This window comes from Narcine bancroftii, chromosome 2, assembly GCF_036971445.1.
Source record: "Narcine bancroftii isolate sNarBan1 chromosome 2, sNarBan1.hap1, whole genome shotgun sequence".
NCBI classification, from domain to species: domain Eukaryota; kingdom Metazoa; phylum Chordata; class Chondrichthyes; order Torpediniformes; family Narcinidae; genus Narcine; species Narcine bancroftii.
Genome location: NC_091470.1, coordinates 38294898 through 38315149, shown reverse-complemented (window position 1 = coordinate 38315149; position 20252 = coordinate 38294898). Strand labels below are relative to the sequence as shown.

At 42.2% G+C, this 20252-nt stretch overlaps 1 protein-coding gene and 1 long non-coding RNA gene across 3 annotated transcripts in view; one reads left to right on the top strand and one right to left on the bottom strand.

The window, feature by feature from the left end:
* mis18bp1 (MIS18 binding protein 1) overlaps nucleotides 1-20252 on the top strand; it is a 76371-nt gene that overhangs the window by 13263 nt on the left and 42856 nt on the right. For both annotated transcript variants that reach the window (XM_069916368.1, XM_069916367.1), the window contains exons 3-8: nucleotides 1682-1840; nucleotides 2891-3390; nucleotides 7887-7966; nucleotides 9592-9719; nucleotides 11334-11421; nucleotides 11511-11686. In XM_069916368.1, coding sequence (XP_069772469.1) covers nucleotides 1682-1840; nucleotides 2891-3390; nucleotides 7887-7966; nucleotides 9592-9719; nucleotides 11334-11421; nucleotides 11511-11686 — 1131 coding nt within the window. The remainder of the gene's footprint in view (nucleotides 1-1681; nucleotides 1841-2890; nucleotides 3391-7886; nucleotides 7967-9591; nucleotides 9720-11333; nucleotides 11422-11510; nucleotides 11687-20252) is intronic.
* Nucleotides 7998-8325, bottom strand: LOC138752304 (uncharacterized). Its single transcript, XR_011350504.1, has 2 exons — nucleotides 8278-8325; nucleotides 7998-8187 (listed from the first exon to the last, which is right to left on the bottom strand). It is a non-coding gene; the product is annotated as an uncharacterized lncRNA (long non-coding RNA).

Sequence of the window (20252 nt, the reverse complement as noted above, 5' to 3'; positions counted from 1 at the left end):
CAACATGTACCATGAAAGAAATACACAACTGACATCCCAAACAAAAGGAAAAAAGGGACATGTCAGAGACAAGTCTGCAACCTCTTGTCTGAGGATGAAACTAGCAAAGGCAGCCAACGAAAGCAAAGGAAGTGCCAAGATGGAGGGGACAGAAAGGGGGAAAGCTTGTTTGAGGGAATAAACATCGCCGCCACCTCCCACCCCCCGCCCCCAAAGCTCTGAGACTGGAAGCAGTGTTGAGGCTGTTTCCCCCACGCCCAAGCTCTCCTGTCTCCCACAGCTCCTGGGGAATTATCTGATGCACCAGCACCATAGCTCTAGGAGAGGGAGAACACGTCATAAACACAGATGACTATGGCTTCCCACAAAAATATCGTCAGTTTTGCCTCTAATGTTTCGACACCCTAAAGAAGACCATGCTTTGTACCTGAGCTCAGAAAAAGTGCTGGAGTTTACCAAAATGATGGGTGTGAGAGCTCAAGCTGATTGATAATGGTCTGTAAGGTTAGAGAACTTTGCCCTCTAAAAGAAGGCAACGGTGGAGATTAAAATTGCAACCTTGAGTGTGCACCGTGAAACGTGCTACCTGATGTGTCAAGGCCTTGCAGTGCATTGCTACAATGTGGTTGGGGGGTGGTGAGCTGGGAACTATTGTTGCCCCCCCCCCCTTCCTGGGTATCTTGCTGCAGGGAGGCATCTTCACAATTATCGAGGTTAAGGAGGTGATTGGGGGCATCGCCTTTGTAAAGAACCTTAACACTCCATTCTGTTTGATAAGGTGTACACTTTGCTCATGTGGAGTGAGAGGCTGGCTGTCTTCCAGCGGCTGCCCCCCTGCTAGTGACATACTAACTGGTCGTTCTGAGGGTGACCAATTGTATCTTCCACATGGCTGGATGATACGGCGGTGTCATCAGCAAACTGGATAGACTCTTGATGGAGACCATTAAAGATATAAAGCTGTGTGACACCTTCAGTAACCCTGGAAGTGGAGCACAACTGCAGTCCCCCAGTCAAGATTGGCTGGTTGATTTGGTCTCCGATAGACTATTTCATGGTTAACCACCCATGTCCTGTCAGTATTCTTCTCTGACTACTGTTTCGTTCATTCTCTCTTTCATACATTCTATTCTGTACAAATAGAAAATTTCTATTTGCATTGATCTCTCCATAATTGGAATTGGTACAAATAATTTATTGGATACTTAGTGGTTTTCAAACTACTCCCCTAAACTCACATTCCACTTTAAGCAATCCTATGACTTAAGTGCTCTGTGATTTGTTAGGGAATGCTTAAGGTGGGATGTGAGTGGGAAGGGAAAGTTGAGAACCACTGTTTTAGACCCAATTGTTACTAAAATATTTTGCTTGAGAAAAATTACTATTGGCTCATTTCCTTTGGTGTTATGAAACCGTGCACATAATGAGTCAGTTAGGACAATTAAAACGGTAGTTTTCAATCCTTTTTCTTCCCACTCACATGTCTCCTCACAGAGCACATGGCATAGGGATTGCTTAAGATGGAATGTAAGTTTAGGGGGGCAGTTTAAAAACTGTTTTAAAATGTAATATTTACATGTCAGACTTGTATGAAATGTACATGCACAAAAATATTCAGTACCACTCTGTTTCATATTTCATCTTACCTAAACACTTAATGTACATTTATGGTTGATTGCAGTCCCCAATCTGCTAGATAGAGACCACATTTCACAAAGGAAGAACCATGATCCTGTAACGATGTTTTCCCCGGCTAAAACTTTCTTACAAATGAAACAAAATGTCGAATTGAACAGTCAATGCACTCCATTATCTGTGCTTAAGCTTTCACAATATAAAGGTACTGTATAATCAGTTTATTTTACAATTTATTTTTAATGTTTACATACAATTGGTTAAATTTAATCTGACCCTGAATTTTTCTATTTTCTTTGTACAAGTGGATACCTTTTCTAAATACATTAAAACCCCTGATATCTGGGGTATCAGGGTATAGATGGTGAATAATTGTATTTTCTGTTGCTTGAGTGGATTCGTGAACTAACGGCAAGGTGTGCCAATTTTAAATTTCCATTTTTTTAAATCTTTTTTGCTGTTTGCTCGAGGCTGCTGGTTACTTGAATTCCAAATAACAGGGGTTTTACTGTACCGTTCTGCATTTGTTAGTTTTGACTAATACCCACCAACCTCGAAATGTAACCCCATTCTTTGACAGCTTATGTTCTCCATTTTTATTCCTGTATTTAATATTTTACATTTGTTTATACAGATTCTTGCAGTATTTTTATCCTAAATAAGAGCTTTAAGATTTTAATTTCTTTGATTCCACTGCTATTCATATTCATTGTGGTGACCCACTTACCAACAAGTGGCGGACGTGCTGTGGAAAATGTGGGAAATTGACCTGCATTCAACACAGGTTTTTATCTTGGCTGATGACATCACTCCCATTCCATGTGACGGAAGCAGTTTTGTATATAAGCCCACCCTCGAAGCCTGGAGGCTGCACTGGACTCACAGCGTATACATCAATTCGACAATGTGTACAGCGATTCCACAATGTGTACACTGACGTCTATAGTAGCTCAGTATAGAATACTTCACTACAACATGTAAATTGCATTTGTGTTTCTCAATTCAAAACATTTTGTAAATTAGAAATAGTTGTCATTTTCATTGACAATTTATGGTACCAACAATATTTTTAACCCAACCATAACTCTTGGGCTTGTTTTCCTCCCCTGCTGTCATAAATTTATTGCCTTTCATCACAATGGGATGTAATTGATCGCTGGTTGTGGTATGTTTGCACCCTTTAAGCATGTCTATAACTTTTAATTATTTTTAATAGTATTCTTTATTTTAGTATTGAATTTTTTTTTGATTCTAGTTGAATTGCTACATGGTGATCAGTGTGGTGAAACAGTCTCAAGAGGTGTGTCAAATATGCCAAGTACTTATCCATCCGCAAATAATGTCAACTTTCTGCAAAAAGACATGAAGATGTCCAATTTTGCTGGCGCTACCAAAAATGTTGACAATTGGAATTCTCTTTCTCTGAAACTGGATTCTGCTAATGGTGATGGTGTTGATGAGAGATCCCAAGGCCCAGAACAAACCACCGCAAATTCAGTTTCAACCAGCATTAAAAAAAATGAAAATGAAATTCAGCATATCATTGAGTTCAGTCCCACTCCTTTGCATACCCATCCAGACCAAAGTATGGCACAAACAAAATGTGAAAACTCTGAAGATGCAAACAAAGATATTGAAAGCTGGAAGGAGCTCTACACAATCTTGCTAAGAACACCAAACATCAGTATACCAAGAAAAGAAACAGAATCTATAAAATCAAAGCCCAACAATGTTGAAACTCCTAAAGCCAAAGTGGTAAGCAAAGTCAACCTATTGGTCAATTAATTGTCTATACAAATGTATGAAGTTACAATTGTTTATAGCAGCTCTAACAAGATTAATATATTTTCTGATGTTATAATAGTCCAAAAATAATTCATTGCAAACTAATTTAGTATACCTGTATAGTTTTTAATAGAACATTATTTATATAATCATGGTTATAAAATTGAGAAATAGTGCATTTTTAATCTTGCATGCAATTTAAGATAAATTTTGGGAAAATTTTGCAGAGCATCATCTTGTCATCTGGAGTATGTGCAATTGCTGAAATAATGAGTGAAATCGCTGCATTTTGCTGTTCATTTTTTAATCCCTGGGAAAGGGTAAATCATTGATTACTAACTGAAACGCCATATTTCTTCAAAATGTTACGTTTTTATTCATAATGAATTGTCCTTGTGTATCAAAATACTATTGTTCAGCTGGTAGTTGCTCCAGTACCTTTTGGTAGAAAGCACAATTTGATTTATTTCACTAAATGGTGACTTAAGGCGACTGACCAATTGAGAGGCAGTTTTGTAGAATCACTTCAGTAGACCCTTTGGTCCACCACACTGATCACCGAGAACCAATTTACACTAATTCCATTTTGATCTCTTCACATTGCCCACAAATCCCTGCAGATTCTATCATTCACCCACATTTTGTGGGCAGTTCAGTGGTCAATTAACCAACCAAACCAATAGGTCTTTGGGATTCAAAATGAAACCATAGCACCAAGAGAAAACCCTAGCAGTCACGAGAAGAATGTGCAAATTGTACATGGACAATGCTGGAGGTCTGGCCTGAATACAAGTTGCTAGAGTTAAGCCAGCAGTTCCACTTGGTGTTTCCTCTCCTCTAGATGCCTGGTGTTTGGAATCAGGTGAGAAGAAATTTCTATCCTCAAGGTTGCGAATTTTTAGAATTCTTCCATAGCTCAGTAGTTAGAGCACTGATCTTGTAAACAAAGGGCTGCGATTTCGTTCCTCGCTGGGACCCCATTTCTGTGAGGGGTGTGGCACCAAAGTGGCAACTCTCTGTCTTCCTTACAGTAAACAAAGTTAAAGAATTTCATGTATGTTACATTCTAAATGTAGTATTACGTGATAATAATGGAACTTTTAACCTTTGTTGGTGCCCAGTTGTAGAGTACACTTAACTCCTAAGATCAAGAGATTTTTTTTGGATTTTCCTGAAATATTACTATTTTGCTCCTTATTTAACAATGCGATCAGTAATAATTTGATATTATGTCACCTTTTAATTAGCCTCCATTTTGAAATGAATAAGGAAAACTTAGCATCCTTCTTGACCACAGACAAACACTTGCATTATTAGTAGCTATGAACTTGAATAGCAGCAGCCAGGGGGGGGAGGAGGGCTTCATGTTCGAATCGTCCCTGTAATTCTGGCTGACCTCAAGTCCCGGGGAAGCCAAACTAAGGTGGCGCTGGACCCCCTCCACCTCTGGGACGAAGCCCGCAGGCTGATAAACATGTCAGGAGTGTCATGGCATCTCTCCTGGTTTTGGAATGGTTGAACTGGAAATGACAAAAGTGGTCTAAAAAAGAGATTAGAACAGTTCTTTGCCAATCGCAATGTGAGTCGGGCATCTTCCTTTGCAACTCTTCCTTAAAAGGTGCCACATTGGTGACCCAGATGGATCCGAATTCAACACAATGGCTGACGAACCAGTGCTGAGCGTCATTGCCGCTAAGCTGCCAGCGTTCTGGCCACACAGACCACGTGCATGGTTCATTCAGGCAGAGGCACAATTCAACCTCTGCAGTATTGCCAGCATGGGAAACTGTTCTTTTCCAAAGTGGACCTGGTGAAAGGTGACCACCAAATCCCCATACACCCAGATGATGTGCCCAAGATAGCCATTATAACCCCATTCGGGCTTTTTGAATTTCTGAGACTGCTATTGGGGTTAAAAAATGCAGCACAAACCATTCAACGTCTCATGGACGCAGTTTCCAGAGACCTCCCCTTCATTTTTGTCTGCCTGGATGATATCCTGGTAACCAGTACTACGGAGAAAAAGCATGTCCAGCACCTCAGACTCCTATTCCAAAATCTCTGTGATTTCGGACCTACTGTCAAACCGGACAAGTACGACTTTGGTAAGGAGTCTATGACTATTTAGGTCACAGTCACATCTGCCGGAGCAGCCCCATTTCAAACTAAAGTGATAGCTGTCTGGAACTTCTCACGGCCCTCCACCGACAAGGGTTTACAAGGGTTTTTAGGCATGGTGAACTTCTACCACCATTTTATCCCCACAGCTGCCAAGATATTATGCCCACTTTTCCTCCTATTGACCTGCAAATAAAAACTGTTAATATGGATGCATGAGGAAAAGACAACATTCCAGGAAGTTAGAGAGGTACTAGCCAAAGCAACCATTCTAGCACAACCACACATGCCACACCGTGCCCGTTGGCACTGACATCGGAAGCCTCCAACACTGCAGTAGGAGCAGTCCTAGAACAGCAAGTCAATGTCCACTGGCAGCCACCATCTATGTACCCCAGAACTTGAATATAGCACCTTCGATCGGGAACTGTTGGCGCTCTTCCTGGCTGTGAAGCACTTCCATAATTTCCTAGAGGGATGACAGTTCATTGGATGCACCGACCACAAACCCCTCACCTTCGCCCCGTCGAAAATATGGCGAGACAACAATGACATCTGATTTTCGTCTGAGTTCACCTCTGACGTTTGGCATGTGTCAGGGAAGGACAACGTCATTGCAGATGCCCTCTCCAGACATGAGATCAACTCCATCACAGGGGACCTGGACTCGAATGCTTTGGCCAAGGCTCAGCAAGAGAATGCAGATGTACAAGTTTCCTGGACCGCTACAAGAAACAGAAATAGGTCCAGATAGGACTACACTACTCTGTGAGTCTTCCACAGGAAGAGCCTAGCCCCTCGTACCCACATCATGGCGCAAAAGACTTTTCGACCATGTACACAGATTGATGCACCCCTCCAGATGCACTGCAGTCAAGCTTATAGCATCCAAATATGTCTGGCATGGGTAAAAAAAATGTGTCTCTCGGTGAGCAAAGACTTGTCAAACGGTCAAAGTCCATAAGCATATCAAGGGCCCGGTGCAGCATTTCCCTCCCACCACCCAGATGTTCCAACACATCCACATTGACATCGTTGGACTTCTGCCCGTGTTGCATGGCCACAAATACATTCTCATCAGGGTCGAACTATTCACCCACTGGCCAGAAGCTGCACCCATGGTTGATGTAACAACTGAGACTTGTGCCTGGACATTTTTATCTACATGGGTGTCAGGTTTTGGGGTACCTGTGCCTATCACCTCTGACAGAGGCACATGGTTTACTTCTGCACTTTGGGCTGCACTGTCGTGCCTCTGCGGTACACGACTCCATTTCACCACATTCTACCAACTGCAAACCAATGGGCTTGTGTAGCGTTTTCACCGGCAAGTGAAGCAGGCTCTGCAGTGGTTGGATGCTGGGAATATGGACCACTCCAAAAGAAAACTTGCAGGCTCCGTCAGCTGAGCTGGTTTATGGCACGCCCCTATTAGTGCCAGCCGACGTGCCACCTCATCTGATGGTGCCAATTCCACGGCATCAGAAGAACTCCAGTGCTTGCACCACACACTGGGGTTATTGTCCCCAGTCCCAGCTACAAGACATGGCTCACCACTCACACACGTCCCAGCAGGTCTTGACTCAGTGCCTTTTGCGTTTGCCACCCAACACGGGGTACACAGCTGCAGCATCTCTACGTCGGACTGTACAAAGTGCTTAAAAAAAGGATCCACCTGCTGTTGGACATTGGGGGCAAACACAAGATGTAAACAAGGAACAGGTTCAAACCCCCAAAAAAACAGCCTAAGTCTCAGACTATTGAACCAGGGGATGATTCTTGGGGGAGGGGGTACTGTAGTGGACATTCGAATCGTCCCTTTAATGCCAGCTGACCATGAGTCTCGGGGGGGCCTACACTTGAATGGTGCGGGATCCCATCCACTTAGGGGATGAAGCCCGCTGGCTGAGAAATGCGTTGGGTGTGTCAAGTTTCAGAATGATCACACCAGCAGTGACATAAAAGTGGTTTATGAAAGAGATTAAAACAGTTCTTTGCTGATCACAACGTGAGTCAGGCGTCTTCCTTTGCAGCTCTGCCTTAAAAGGTGCCACTGCCCCCATAATTGGTGGATAATTTAATAGTAGAGAACTCCTTTGTCAATTTGATTATCTGGTTAATATTTTCAATTATGATAGATTCTTTAATAACATATAATTATACATGTTTCTTTAAACACGTAGGAAAAACGGATTATTTAATAATTTAAAAGGTGCCACTGCCCCCATAATTGGTGGATAATTTAATAGTAGAGAACTCCTTTGTCAATTTGATTATCTGGTTAATATTTTCAATTATGATAGATTCTTTAATAACATATAATTATACGTGTTTCTTTAAACACGTAGGAAAAGCAGATGATTACGCTCACAAAATGGATTATCCAGGAAATAAAAAGTACCAGTAAAATTTGCGTTGAAGGAAAAAGGTAATTTACAAATGTTTCATACAAATTGTGCTGAGCTCCTCCAACATTTATTTTGAAATGTGTTACGAGAACAACCTTTTGCAATTAGAATTGTAAAAATAGTGTAATAATTACACCAAGAGCACGGTGATCCATCAAAGATACTTTCTATACATATGCATAGTTGCAAGTCCACTTTTCCCAAAATTCTACAATTGAATTACTTCAATCGTGTTTTCATCCTGTTAGAGTAATTAAATAGCTTGTCAAATTCACAAATACCATTTGAATGATTTACATGAGCAAATTCTCTGTTCTCAATTTGTTTTTACCCTTTGGTATGAGCACCACTCCATCTTAGTTGTCTAGCTGAGTAACGATGCCTGGTGATGCCCCCTCTATGATGTCATCTGAGAACATAGCAGGTTCCATGTGTGCAGTTCATCTTCCTTGATCCTGTCTACTTGGCTCTGTTGTTACACAAATTGGCGCGGTCAAGTTGCACCATATTGCCTGTTTCCACGTTGTATAGTTATGATTCCTTCAATTGTGGATGAACAGGTAATGGATGTATAGAAGGGCTAGGAAAAAAACAGCTAATATGAATTGTGTTTCCTCGTCACCAACGTCATCTCTTTAACTGTGATTAAATCAGACAAATAATATGTTGCGTTTAGGCCAAAACTATCTCTGTCCACCAGTGTAACACAGGCAATTCTATACCAGATCCATCCAATCTGCTGTTGAAATCCTGACTCCCTGTAACTACTGATTCTAATGTCATCTAAAATTCCACCCTTGGATAAAGTCAGAAGTCGGCTTTCTTGCAACTTTCCAAGTGTGAATCCTGGCAAACAGGGAAAAGTTCTGTTTCATAATCCCATGCAATGGCTTTTGCTTCACTGATTGCTAGAAGAGGTATTTTGCTGAGATGGAATGATGCTATTCTTCCCACTCATACTCAATGGTTCTCTGATGTGATGGCATGTCTTTCTCTAGAAAAAAATGTTCTACTACTGTAATGGATCTTAACTTTTTTTCTCTTTAGGGTCCTTTTCTTAATTATTTTCAAAACTTAGATCAATTACTTTTGGACTTATTTTTCTCATGACCCCATAAATGTTGCTATCAGTAGTGGAGTCCTTAACTTGGCCAGTAACTCTCATAGGTTGGGGTTTGATTTTTTTTAGATTAGGAGCATATGTCCTTTTTTTTTCATTTAATAGTTTGGGTTCATATGTACCTTGTATACTGTTATTTGACATTAATTTACTTTATCATTATGTATTTTGCATAAAACCAATGAAAAGATTGAAAAAGAAAACCAGTAGAGGGTTTCTTTAAATTTTTTTTTTAGAATGGTTTAAATAATTATGTTCGAGCAGAAATGTCTACGCAGTCATTCCTTGTAAGTTTCAATGGATCTTTTAACTTAAGGCCCACCTGCTACAGTAAATGGAATTATCAATTTTTATAGATGTCATTAACAATTTTCTATTTAATTAAGCTGATGAATTTAGTTGTGTTCTACAACATATCTGGTGCTTTAATTTCAAAAGAAGAATTACTGTTAATTTTTGTATGTTAAAATACTTTTTTCTTGACCATACAAAGTAATACATTTATGCACATGTGTTCTCAAACAGAGATGATGGAATATACTGGCATAGTAATGTAATTGCTGAACGAATAAACCAGAGAGAGGTGAAATCCATTACTGGATCAATATATGTTCTGAAAGGTCCATTGGATTTAGTTACAATGAAGGACCAAGGTATTTAATTTGACAATATTTGTTCTATTTGTCATAGATGTTTCATTTTTAAACTAAAATTAATTATTACATGCATTTGTTGCAAGCAGCACAAATGTCATGGGCAGACTATTGTGTTCCATATTCTACTTTAAATTCTTTACTTTTCTAACTTTATTGGCATAGTTTTCCATTTCCTCCAGGAATTTGTTTCAATCACACACTCATATGTTCTGTACTCTCAATATCGTTTGTCTAAATTAATAAGTTCTGAATTCATCAAATGATGCAGTACATTTGGAGGCTTTTTGACTATCTTCCAATTTTGTAGTTACCCACTTATTCTCAATTTAATGACATTGGTTTTCTCTCACCATAGATGCAGGTCAGCCTATTAACTATTTAGAGAACTTTCTTTTGTCCATTGGCCTTGTCTCCTTTCTGTTCAGTACATTTTCCTTCCATGATTATGGTTCAATGAGGACACTTTAACATAAGATCTGTTAGTATCCTAATTAAAAACAAAATTCTTATGGGTCTTGCTGGGGTAGACACAGACCCATGACCTCAAAATAAAAGATTAGACTTCAGGGCAGATTTCAAAAATGATTGTGGAACATTAACTTGTAGACTTCTTCCAGGGTAGCTGAATCTTCAGAATTCTCTGGAGGCTCAGTTGAGTAAATTCAAGACAAATTTTTAATTTTTTTGGATGTTAAGGAAATTAAAGCACATTGGTGTTGGAAAGAGTCATTCAGAATAAAGGTTAACTCATCTTCGTGAATGGTTTTCAATTCTAATTATATTCAGATATTTGTCCATTTGCCTTTTGAAGGTTTTTAGTGATGTTTGGAAGAGGTACCACAGACTTCAGGCAAATTCATTACAGAGCAATGATCAAAGGAATTTCACAAAGTGTATCAATAACAGACTTAAATATATGTTATTAAGTTTAGAGGTAATATCAAAAATAACTATGGAGCGTTAATTTGTCAGCTATTTTGGAAGGTATCAATATTTAATCGGGTAGATTAAAAGAGTGACAAATAAAAGTCAAGGTGGAAGATGAGATAATGCACATCAAAAAGGCAAACAAAGAGAATACATGAAAAATTATCCATATAAATTGCATCCATATAAATGAGGAACAGGCATAGTAGAGGAAGAGTCTGCAGATCTTTGAAATTAACAGATCATGTAAAGAATGTTAAGGAAGCATAGAGAGATTTGACTTTTATTAACCAAGTTTAAAATGCAAAGGTAGGAAGTCCATGGAAAGCATCTGAAAGTCCACAGCTTGGTGGACTTTATATTAACTATATTATATATAGTTCTGGTTGCCAAAATACAAATAAAATGTAAGCACCCTAGGAAATTATCTGGAATAAACTGGAAATTCTTTGGCCCAATCCCAAGACACCTTTAGAAAATTCAATTTGTTTTAATTGTTTGCATTAATAAATTTAGCATCTACCAATTCAGATGATAATAGAAGTAAATATTATTTAACTAAGGTTATCTTAAGATAATGACAACAGTGTATGCGTGTTTTACCTTGTCACCTTAAATTATAATTTAAAAAGTATTAGTGTGGAATTACAAATACTTTGTTTATTTATATATATAAAAAAACAGGATTCTCTGGCAGTTTGTTAAAATACTTTTTTCACGGATTTCCATTGGATTGGAGGGATCGTATTGAACAACTCCTTGAAAGCAAAAGGTATGCCAAGAAATTAACCCCATTTGGAAAATTCTAAATATTACAATTTCTTGATTATATTTTTAAAATTTTTTAAATGCTATTTTTAGGAAACATCATATCAATCCAGGCAAAATAAAGGGTAAAGATGCCAGAATTCATAAATTGTCTTCAATGAAATTGTTGAAATCAGAAGTTGAGATGAATGAGATGCCAAATTCAAGACACAGGCTGGCCAAAGTGAGGATGTCAAAGAAAGAGCCCAAAAAGTCAAAGAATGAGAATGGTAAGTTTGTGCAGAATTTTGTAATCATTCGATCTGCAGATGCTTTCTCTGATGTGCCTGTTCCTCATTTATATGGATGTATTGCAATATTTAAAGTGCCCTCCATAATGTTTGAGGAAAAGACATTTTTTTTTTCCCTTGTGCTCCACAGTTTTAAATTTATAATAAAACAATTTACATGTAATTAAAGTGCAATTCCAGATTTTATTAAAGGATATTTGTATACATTTTGGTTTGACTGTATAGAAATGACAGCATTTTATACATAGTCCCCTCAATTCAGGGGAACACTTGGCTTATGGTATATTTAATTGCTTTATTGGTGCAGGTATAAAAGAGCGAGGCAGCTTCTAAGCTTTTGATCACCTTTGGAGATAAAATATAGACAGTTCATCCAGATTGACCATTTTTATTTTGGAGGCCTGAATGCTGCATTTGCTTTCATCAATTTTAACATTCAATATTTCCTGATTCTTGACATTAGTTGCATGGGTAGGTGGTGGGTAGAACAAAGGACTCTACATCACCTTTGTTGATCTCACCAAAGCCTTCGACACCGTGAGCAGGAAAAGGCTTTGGCAAATACTAGAGCGCCTCGGATGCCCCCCAAAGTTCCTCAACATGGTTATCCAACTGCACGAAAACCAACAAGGTCGGGTCAGATACAGCAATGAGCTCTCTGAACCCTTCTCCATTAACAATGGCGTGAAGCAAGGCTGCGTTCTCACACCAACCCTCTTTTCAATCTTCTTCAGCATGATGCTGAACCAAGCCATAAAAGACCTCAACAATGAAGACACTGTTTACATCCGGTACCGCACGGATAGCAGTCTCTTCAATCTGAGGCGCCTGCAAGCTCACACCAAGACACAAGAGCAACTTGTCCGTGAACTACTCTTTGCAGATGATGCCGCTTTAGTTGCCCATTCAGAGCCAGCTCTTCAGCGCTTGACATCCTGTTTTGCGGAAACTGCCAAAATGTTTGGCCTGGAAGTCAGCCTGAAGAAAGCTGAGGTCCTCCATCAGGCAGCTCCGCACCATGACTACCAGCCCCCCCACATCTCCATCGGGCACACAAAACTCAAAACGGTCAACCTGTTTACCTATCTCGGCTGCACCATTTCATCAGATGCAAGGATCGACAACGAGATAGACAACAGACTCGCCAAGGCAAATAGCGCCTTTGGAAGACTACACAAAAGAGTCTGGAAAAACAACCAACTGAAAAACCTCAAAGATAAGTGTATACAGAGTCGTTGTCATACCCACACTCCTGTTCGGCTCCGAATCATGGGTCCTCTACCGGCATCACCTACGGCTCCTAGAACGCTTCCACCAGCGTTGTCTCTGCTCCATCCTCAACATTCATTGGAGCGACTTCATCCCTAACATCGAAGTACTCGAGATGGCAGAGGCCGACAGCATCGAATCCACGCTGTTGAAGATCCAACTGCGCTGGGTAGGTCACGTCTCCAGAATGGAGGACCATCGCCTTCTCAAGATCGTGTTATATGGCGAGCTCTCGACTGGCCATCGTGTCAGAGGTGCACCAAAGAAGAGGTACAAGGACTGCCTAAAGAAATCTCTTAGTGCCTGCCACATTGACCACCGCCAGTGGGCTGATATCGCCTCAAACCGTGCATCTTGGCGCCTCACAGTTCGGCGGGCAGCAACCTCCTTTGAAGAAGACCGCAGAGCCCATCTCACTGACAAAAGACAAAGGAGGAAAAACCCAACACCCAACCCCAACCAACAAATTTTCCCCTGCAACCACTGCAACCGTGTCTGCCTGTCCCGCATCGGACTTGTCAGCCACAAACGAGCCTGCAGCTGACGTAGACATTTACCCCTCCATAAATCTTCGTCCGCGAAGCCAAGCCAAAGAAAGAAGAAGAAAAAGAGAAAGAAGGTGGTGGGTTAATTTAATTTAATTATGTTCTCTTTCCCTGAAACATGTATTTCATAATTTTTCAGTCCTCTGCTGCTTATCGTTCAGCCAATGGAGAAATGAAATTATGTGGCTGTTTATTTCATAGAATGGAAACAGAAGAGACAACAGATGCTGTACTAGAATTTGGAGCAAAAAACATTTCTGGAGGAACACAGTAAATCAAGCAGTATCTGTGGAAGTAAACTGAAAATTGTCATTTCAAGTTGAATCCCTGCATCAGTGAAGCTTATACAGTCCTGATGCAGGATCTTGACGTGAAACATCGACTATCCTTCTGTCTCCACTGATGCTATCTAACGCACTGAGTTCCGCCAGCATTTTTGAGCAAGTTTTGATTTGAAAAGGAATACTGAGGTGTGTGTGCATGTGGTGTGCAAGGGAAGAATCCCTTGTCTTGGCATCATCAAGGAGAGCGGCCTCCTAAGCAGGAGCAGGATGTCAGGCTCAGTCCCCTCCCTCCCTCCCTTCGTGGCACACCAGAGCTCCCAATGCCAATTCCAAGCTCCCTTGGCCTATTACTGCACACTGGATTCCCTGGTGTGCATTCAGTAGGCCTAGGGGAGGATTTGGAGTTGGGACTGGGATGCTGAGAGCTCAGGTGACCGAGGAGACACCTGTGTTCCACTGGCCCGTGAAGCCTCCCTGGGGAGGTGGGTATGTGTCAGGGATCGGCGGCAGTGTTGCAACCAGCTTTCTTTTGGTGAGAATTAAACATTATTTTAATACTTTAAAAGCCTTCCTTTGTGGTTTCTTGTTGTTTAAACATTTATACAAGTGATTTGCTGATGCTATTGAACTGATTTAAAAAAAACACCAGTTATTTGAAAAATAAGGCTGAGAAATGTCGGGAGTGTTATGATGTCACTTCTGGTTTCAGAACGGCCAAACCGGAAGTGGCTTAAAAAGTGGTCTAATTAAAACATTTCTTTGCTGATTACAAAAGAGTTAGTGTTTTCCTTTGTAGCTCCACCTTAAAAGGCACCACAAGCATAAAGCAAAACTTTGTGGGCTGTGCCCTTCCTTAAATTGCCTGTATTACTCACATTAGGTTCTCAAAAAGCAATATCTAAAGGATCTTAAAGCCAAGTCAAAAAGCAATGGACTTAAAGGGTATCTTTATCTGGTTCCATGCTAAAGACTAAATGGTTTAGAAATCTGAAAATTAGTAAGAACACAGACAGAACAGGATAAATCTGGTGGTTAAACATAATTTGAAGATATGGATACAATTTAGAAAACATCTTGGTTTAATGAGATTTTCTCTTTAAAATAGGATTACTATATTTCTAACTAAGTCTTTAAACCTTCTATGATTGATGTAACTTTTAAAGAATTATATAGATTGGACATTAAATGTTTTAAAGATTTATTTCTTAAGGGGAGTCTTGCTTCTTTTGAGCAACTTTGAGTTAAATGCAATTTACCAAATACCTATTTTTTTTCATTTTCTGAGATTCAAGATTTTTTTTACAATCTCAATTACATACATTTCTTAACAGTACTGATAAGAATTTAATTGATGTAATTTTTAATTTACAACCTCTCCATAATGGTTCAATATCTAACATTTATGATATGTTGTTGGGGGAAAAAAAGAGGGTCCCTCAGATTAAAATTTAAAAGCCTTGGAAGAGGACCTAGAGATTTTAATTTCTGAAGAAACTTGTAATATAATTTTCAAATTGGTTAACAACTCTTTGTCCCCATGTGAGCCACTCTCTCCTAGAGAGAGAAAGAGAGAGTGGCTCACGTGTCCAAAGTCAAACTATCTTGTTTTCATGCAGGTTTATCTCCTTGTTGTGATAAATACAACAGTGTTCTGGACATGTCAGAGTCTTGAGAAATATTGTAATAGAGTATTGTAATGGAGTATTTCAAACTTTCTCTGTACTTTTAAAGTTAATTTTAAACCTAACCCCTTAACTGCTTTATTTGGTATTGTTGGAGTGAGTGACATAACTTTAACAGCATCTGAGCTGCATGTATTAATGTTTATTTCTCTTCTGGCTATTGTAAGGTAAAACATCATGAGATGGGAATGTGTAGGGAGTTACCCTGTACAGGGCAGTAACAAGAAGGGGAGGTGTCCTTGTACTCCTGTTAGGTAAAACATCATGAGATGGGACCGGAGAAGGAGTCACCCAGTACTAAGGAGTAACAGAATGCATCCTTGTACTTACAAGATAAGAGAGACATTGATGGATTGAGAGGCAGGAAGCTAGCAGGGAAAGGATAGCAACAGTTTTAGTCATTGGACAAGTAATGATATGATGATGTTCTAAGCATGTATCCAAGGGTATAAAAAATCACCATTTTGCTGATAACGGCAGAATGCATTCTCCGACTAACTTTGTTAGTCGCAAGTGTTACAATCCGGTAATAAAGAACAAAGAACCCTGATTTCGACTCAGTCTGGTGTTTGTCTCACTCATTCATGAACAATGCAGACCTAACACTAGGTGGGCGATGTTGCTCAGATGGAGGGACGGTTCCCTACCTAATCGTGCTCAATGGCTACGTGATGTAATGTTTAAATTTAGAGAAGATGAGATGCTCAATTTCCGATTTGAATTCATATTTTCAAATATTGTGCAGACCCTTTTTGAGTTACTTTTATAATCTTTGATTTGTTATAAAGGTAGAACTTGTAGCAGTCGCTACGAGGGGGAAATGAGAACAGAGACTATTCGCTGGGGTCAGTCGAAAAAGCCTGTGCTGCGCTTTATAAGATGGCTGTCAAGTCCAGGCTCTGCATTGGCGGTGATTTGACGATGCAACTGAGTGCGCGTGTGCAGCCCCTCTGCCCACAAGGGAAGCAAAACCCAGTGGCACCATTTTGACGGCCATGACAAACTGATCCAGTTCGCCTGTGTCGTGATGTGCGGCGCCACACACACCCCCGCCCCCCCCCCAAAGAACTGGCTCTAGTGTCCTGCTTCCCTTGGTTGTGTGGGGCCATGCCTTTAGGTGGTCACCCCCGGTGTTTGGGTTGTGCTGGTATGATCTGCTGGCTGAGGTCCAGATGTGCCAGTTTCAGCCTGTCTGCTGTGAACAGTTCCAACCTACCCCCAATGTCTAGTGTGAAAGTTTTGCCAGAGTTGCACAGGATCTTGTATGGGCCTTCATAAGGTCGTTGAAGGGGGGCAGAATGAAGGTCGCGGCGGACGAATACAAAGTCTGAGGTTGATAAGTCTGAGGATGGACGCAGGCTGGCATCCATGGTGTGAGGGTGGGGCAGGTGCAAACAAGGCTAACCTGACCAGTTGGTCCTGTAACAATGCTTTCCCCTCGGAGTCTGAATCTTGGGATGGTGGGAAGAATTCACCTGGCAGGGTTAGTGGGTGCTGTAAACCAATTCCATTGAGGATGCCTTTAAATCCTCTTTAGGTGCCATCCTGATGCCCAGTAGGACCCAGGGGAGCTTGTCCATCCAATTGAGGCCATTTAAATGGGTCATGAGGGCTGACTTCATGTGATGGTGGAAACGTTCTACAGTCTGTTGGACTGTGAGTGATAGGTGGCGGTGTGGTGCAGCTTGATGCCCAGGAGTATTACGAGCTGTGTCCACAGTGCTGACATAAGCTGCGCCCCTCTGTCGGTGGTTATGTGGGCTGGTACCCCAAACCTCGCGGTCCATTGCATGAGCAGTGCCCTGGCACAGGAGTCAGTTGAGGTGTCCTTTAAAGGAAAGATCTCCAGCCATCTTGTGGTGTGGTCTTTTACTGTGAAGAGGTACCAGGCGTCTCGGGAGACGGGCAGAGGGCCCACGGTGTTCACGTGTAAATGTTCAAACTGTCTCTTCAGAGGGGTGGACTGGTGTCTTGACATGACGGTGGACTTTGGTTTCCTGACACTGGGGTGCAATTGTGAGCCATCTGCGCGACTTGTTTTCTCAGGCCATGCCACACGAACCTCTCCCCTACCATATGGGTTGTGGTTTTTACGGACGGGTGTGCAAGGTTGTGAACGGCCTTAAAAACTTGTTGCCTCCATTGCTGTGGCACTACCGGATGCAGTGCGCTAGTGGAAACATCGCACAGAAATGTGTCAGGCATGTCCAGCAGATTGAGGTCCTCAAAGTGGAGGCTAGTGATGGCTGTGCGGAAAGCCTGCATCTCCTCGTCCTCTTTTTGGGCCTGTGCCAGCTGGGAGTAGTTCAGCCTGAGGGATAAGGTCTGGATGGCAGGTCGGGAGAGTGTGTTGTCCACGACATTGTCCTTGCTGGAGAGATGCTGGTTGGCAGTGGTGAATTCAGATATATAGGATAGGTGGCATTGTTGGCGCACTGATATGGGGTCCTTGGCCATGGCAAAGGTGTGGGTGAGAGGGTTGTGGTCTGTTATTTAAAAAAAAACAAAAACAAAACCGTGAACAGCCTGCCCTCCAGGAAATACCATATGATAGCCAGGAGCTCCCTGAAAAACACGCTGTATTTGTTCGGTGGGGCTCAGGTGGCAGCTGAAAAAGGCCAGTAGCTTCCACTGAAGGATTGCTCGAGGATGTCCCCGATGGTTGTTGCCAATGCGTTTACGGTGAATGCCGTGGATACGTCCGATCTGGGATGAACAAGCAAGGTGGCTTTGGCCAGGGCATTTTTCTTCGTGGTGAAAGCTGCATCTGCCTCCTCTGTCCACGCTAGGGTCTTGCTTTTGGCTGATATCATGGTGAACAGTGGTCTCAATATGTGAGTCGCCCCTGGGATGAATCGGTTGTAGAGATTAACCATTCCTGTGAATTCCTGGAGGCCTTTGAGGGTTTCAGGGCGGCAAACTGATGTATGGCTGTGATCTTCTCTGCTGATGGTACCGCCCCGTTCGCAGTGATGTTGTGGCCCAAGAACTGCATGGAGTCTTTCCCGAATTGACACTTCACCACATTGACCATGAGTCCAAACTCTGACCGATGAGCGAAAAGTCTGTGGAGATGGTCCTTGTGCTCCCCGTGGTCCTTGCTTGCGATGGGTATGTCATCCAAATAAAGTCTAAGTTTCAGCCCACCGCGTCCATCAAGTGCTGAAAAGTGTGCGCCGCGTTCTTGAGACCAAAAGGCATGCAGAGGAATTTGAAAAGTCCAAAGTGGGTGATAATAGTCGTCTTGCCAATGTCGTCCAGGTGGATTGAGATTTTGTGATAGCCACGTACCAAATTGACTATGGAGAACACCTTCGCACTATGAAGGTTGGCCATTGAAGTCCTGTATGTGTGGGACTGTAGTGGGGATGCCCACAGACTGTCGGACTTGCGGATTATGCCCAACTCTTGCATCTGGGAAAATTCCTATTTAGCCAACTGCAGTTTGTCTGGGAGTAGTCTCCTGGCTTTGATGTGGAACGGGCGCCCCGGGTCAGTATGTAGAGTAGCACACTGTGCTGAGGCATGGTGGAAGTGAATTGTGGCCTGAGAGTAGCCAGGAATTCATCCAGAATGCAGCTATACTCTTCCTTGGGGGCGCTCACCGTGGCCTCGCCTGGGTTGTGGGCAACGGTAGCTTTGAGTTGAATGGTTTGGAAAGTCCGGGCATGCACTAGGTGCTTGGCTTTTGCGTCCACCAGCAGGCTGTGCGCCCAGAGGAAATCAGCACAGAGGAGCGATGTGCCCACTGTAGCTAGTGTGAAATTCCACCGGAACTTCTCGTTGCCGAACTGTATTTGCACATTGCGCATGCCTAAGGTTTTGATGATGGTGTTGTTTGCCACCTGGAGCGTGGGGCCTCATGGTCACGTTTGTCTCCAGTGCAGTTGGTGGGATGAGACTAGGTTTGGCACCCGTGTCAACCAGGAACCGTCGACCACTAACCTTGTCGGTGACATGCATAAGGCTATTGATGTGGCCAGCCGTCATGGCCATTAGCAGCAGTTGGCCTGGCCGTTTTCTGGAAACGAGTCGGGTTGCCTGCATTTTCATGCTTGTGCCCCCCAGCGTTGGTGATAAAAGCACTAGTTAGTGTTTGGTACCTCTGCCAGCTTTCTGGGACGCGATTGTGCCCGGTTGGGGCGCGACACGTGGTGCGTGGCACTCGTTTCACGTTTCATGCCCTACAGAACATCTGCTCTGGGTCCAAGAAATCCTCATCTGCTAACAGCAGCTTTATGTCGTCTGGCATCTGCTCCAGGAAAGCAAGTTCAAACATGAGGCACGGCTTGTGGCCTTTTGCCAGCACGAGCATTTCATCCATGGGCGGATGGTGCTCTGTCTCTTAGGCTGTCTAGGTGCATGAGCTTGGCAGCATTCTGGCATCTGGACAGGCCGAAAATACTTAAGAGGAGCTTCTTGAGAGTTGGGTATTTACCTTCCTCCGGGTGGTCGTGTATCAGGTTGTCCACTCTGTCTGCGGTCTCTTGGTCGAGGGTGCTGACGGCGTGGTAGAACATTGTCTTGTCAGAGGTAGAATTGTGCTTCTGCTTGCCCAAACCAAGTGTATGGGCGAAGCTTCCAGAAGGGCGGTAATTTCATAGCCACTGCGTTGACTGCTGCAGTGTCCATGATGTAGAGTCCAGAATCGTTTGGGCACGTCGGTGTCATCAACTGTAGCAGTAGCTACGAGGGGAAAACGAGATCAGAGACTACACACTGGGGTCAGTTTTGTTTCCAATGGTTTATTTGAAAAAGCCTGCGC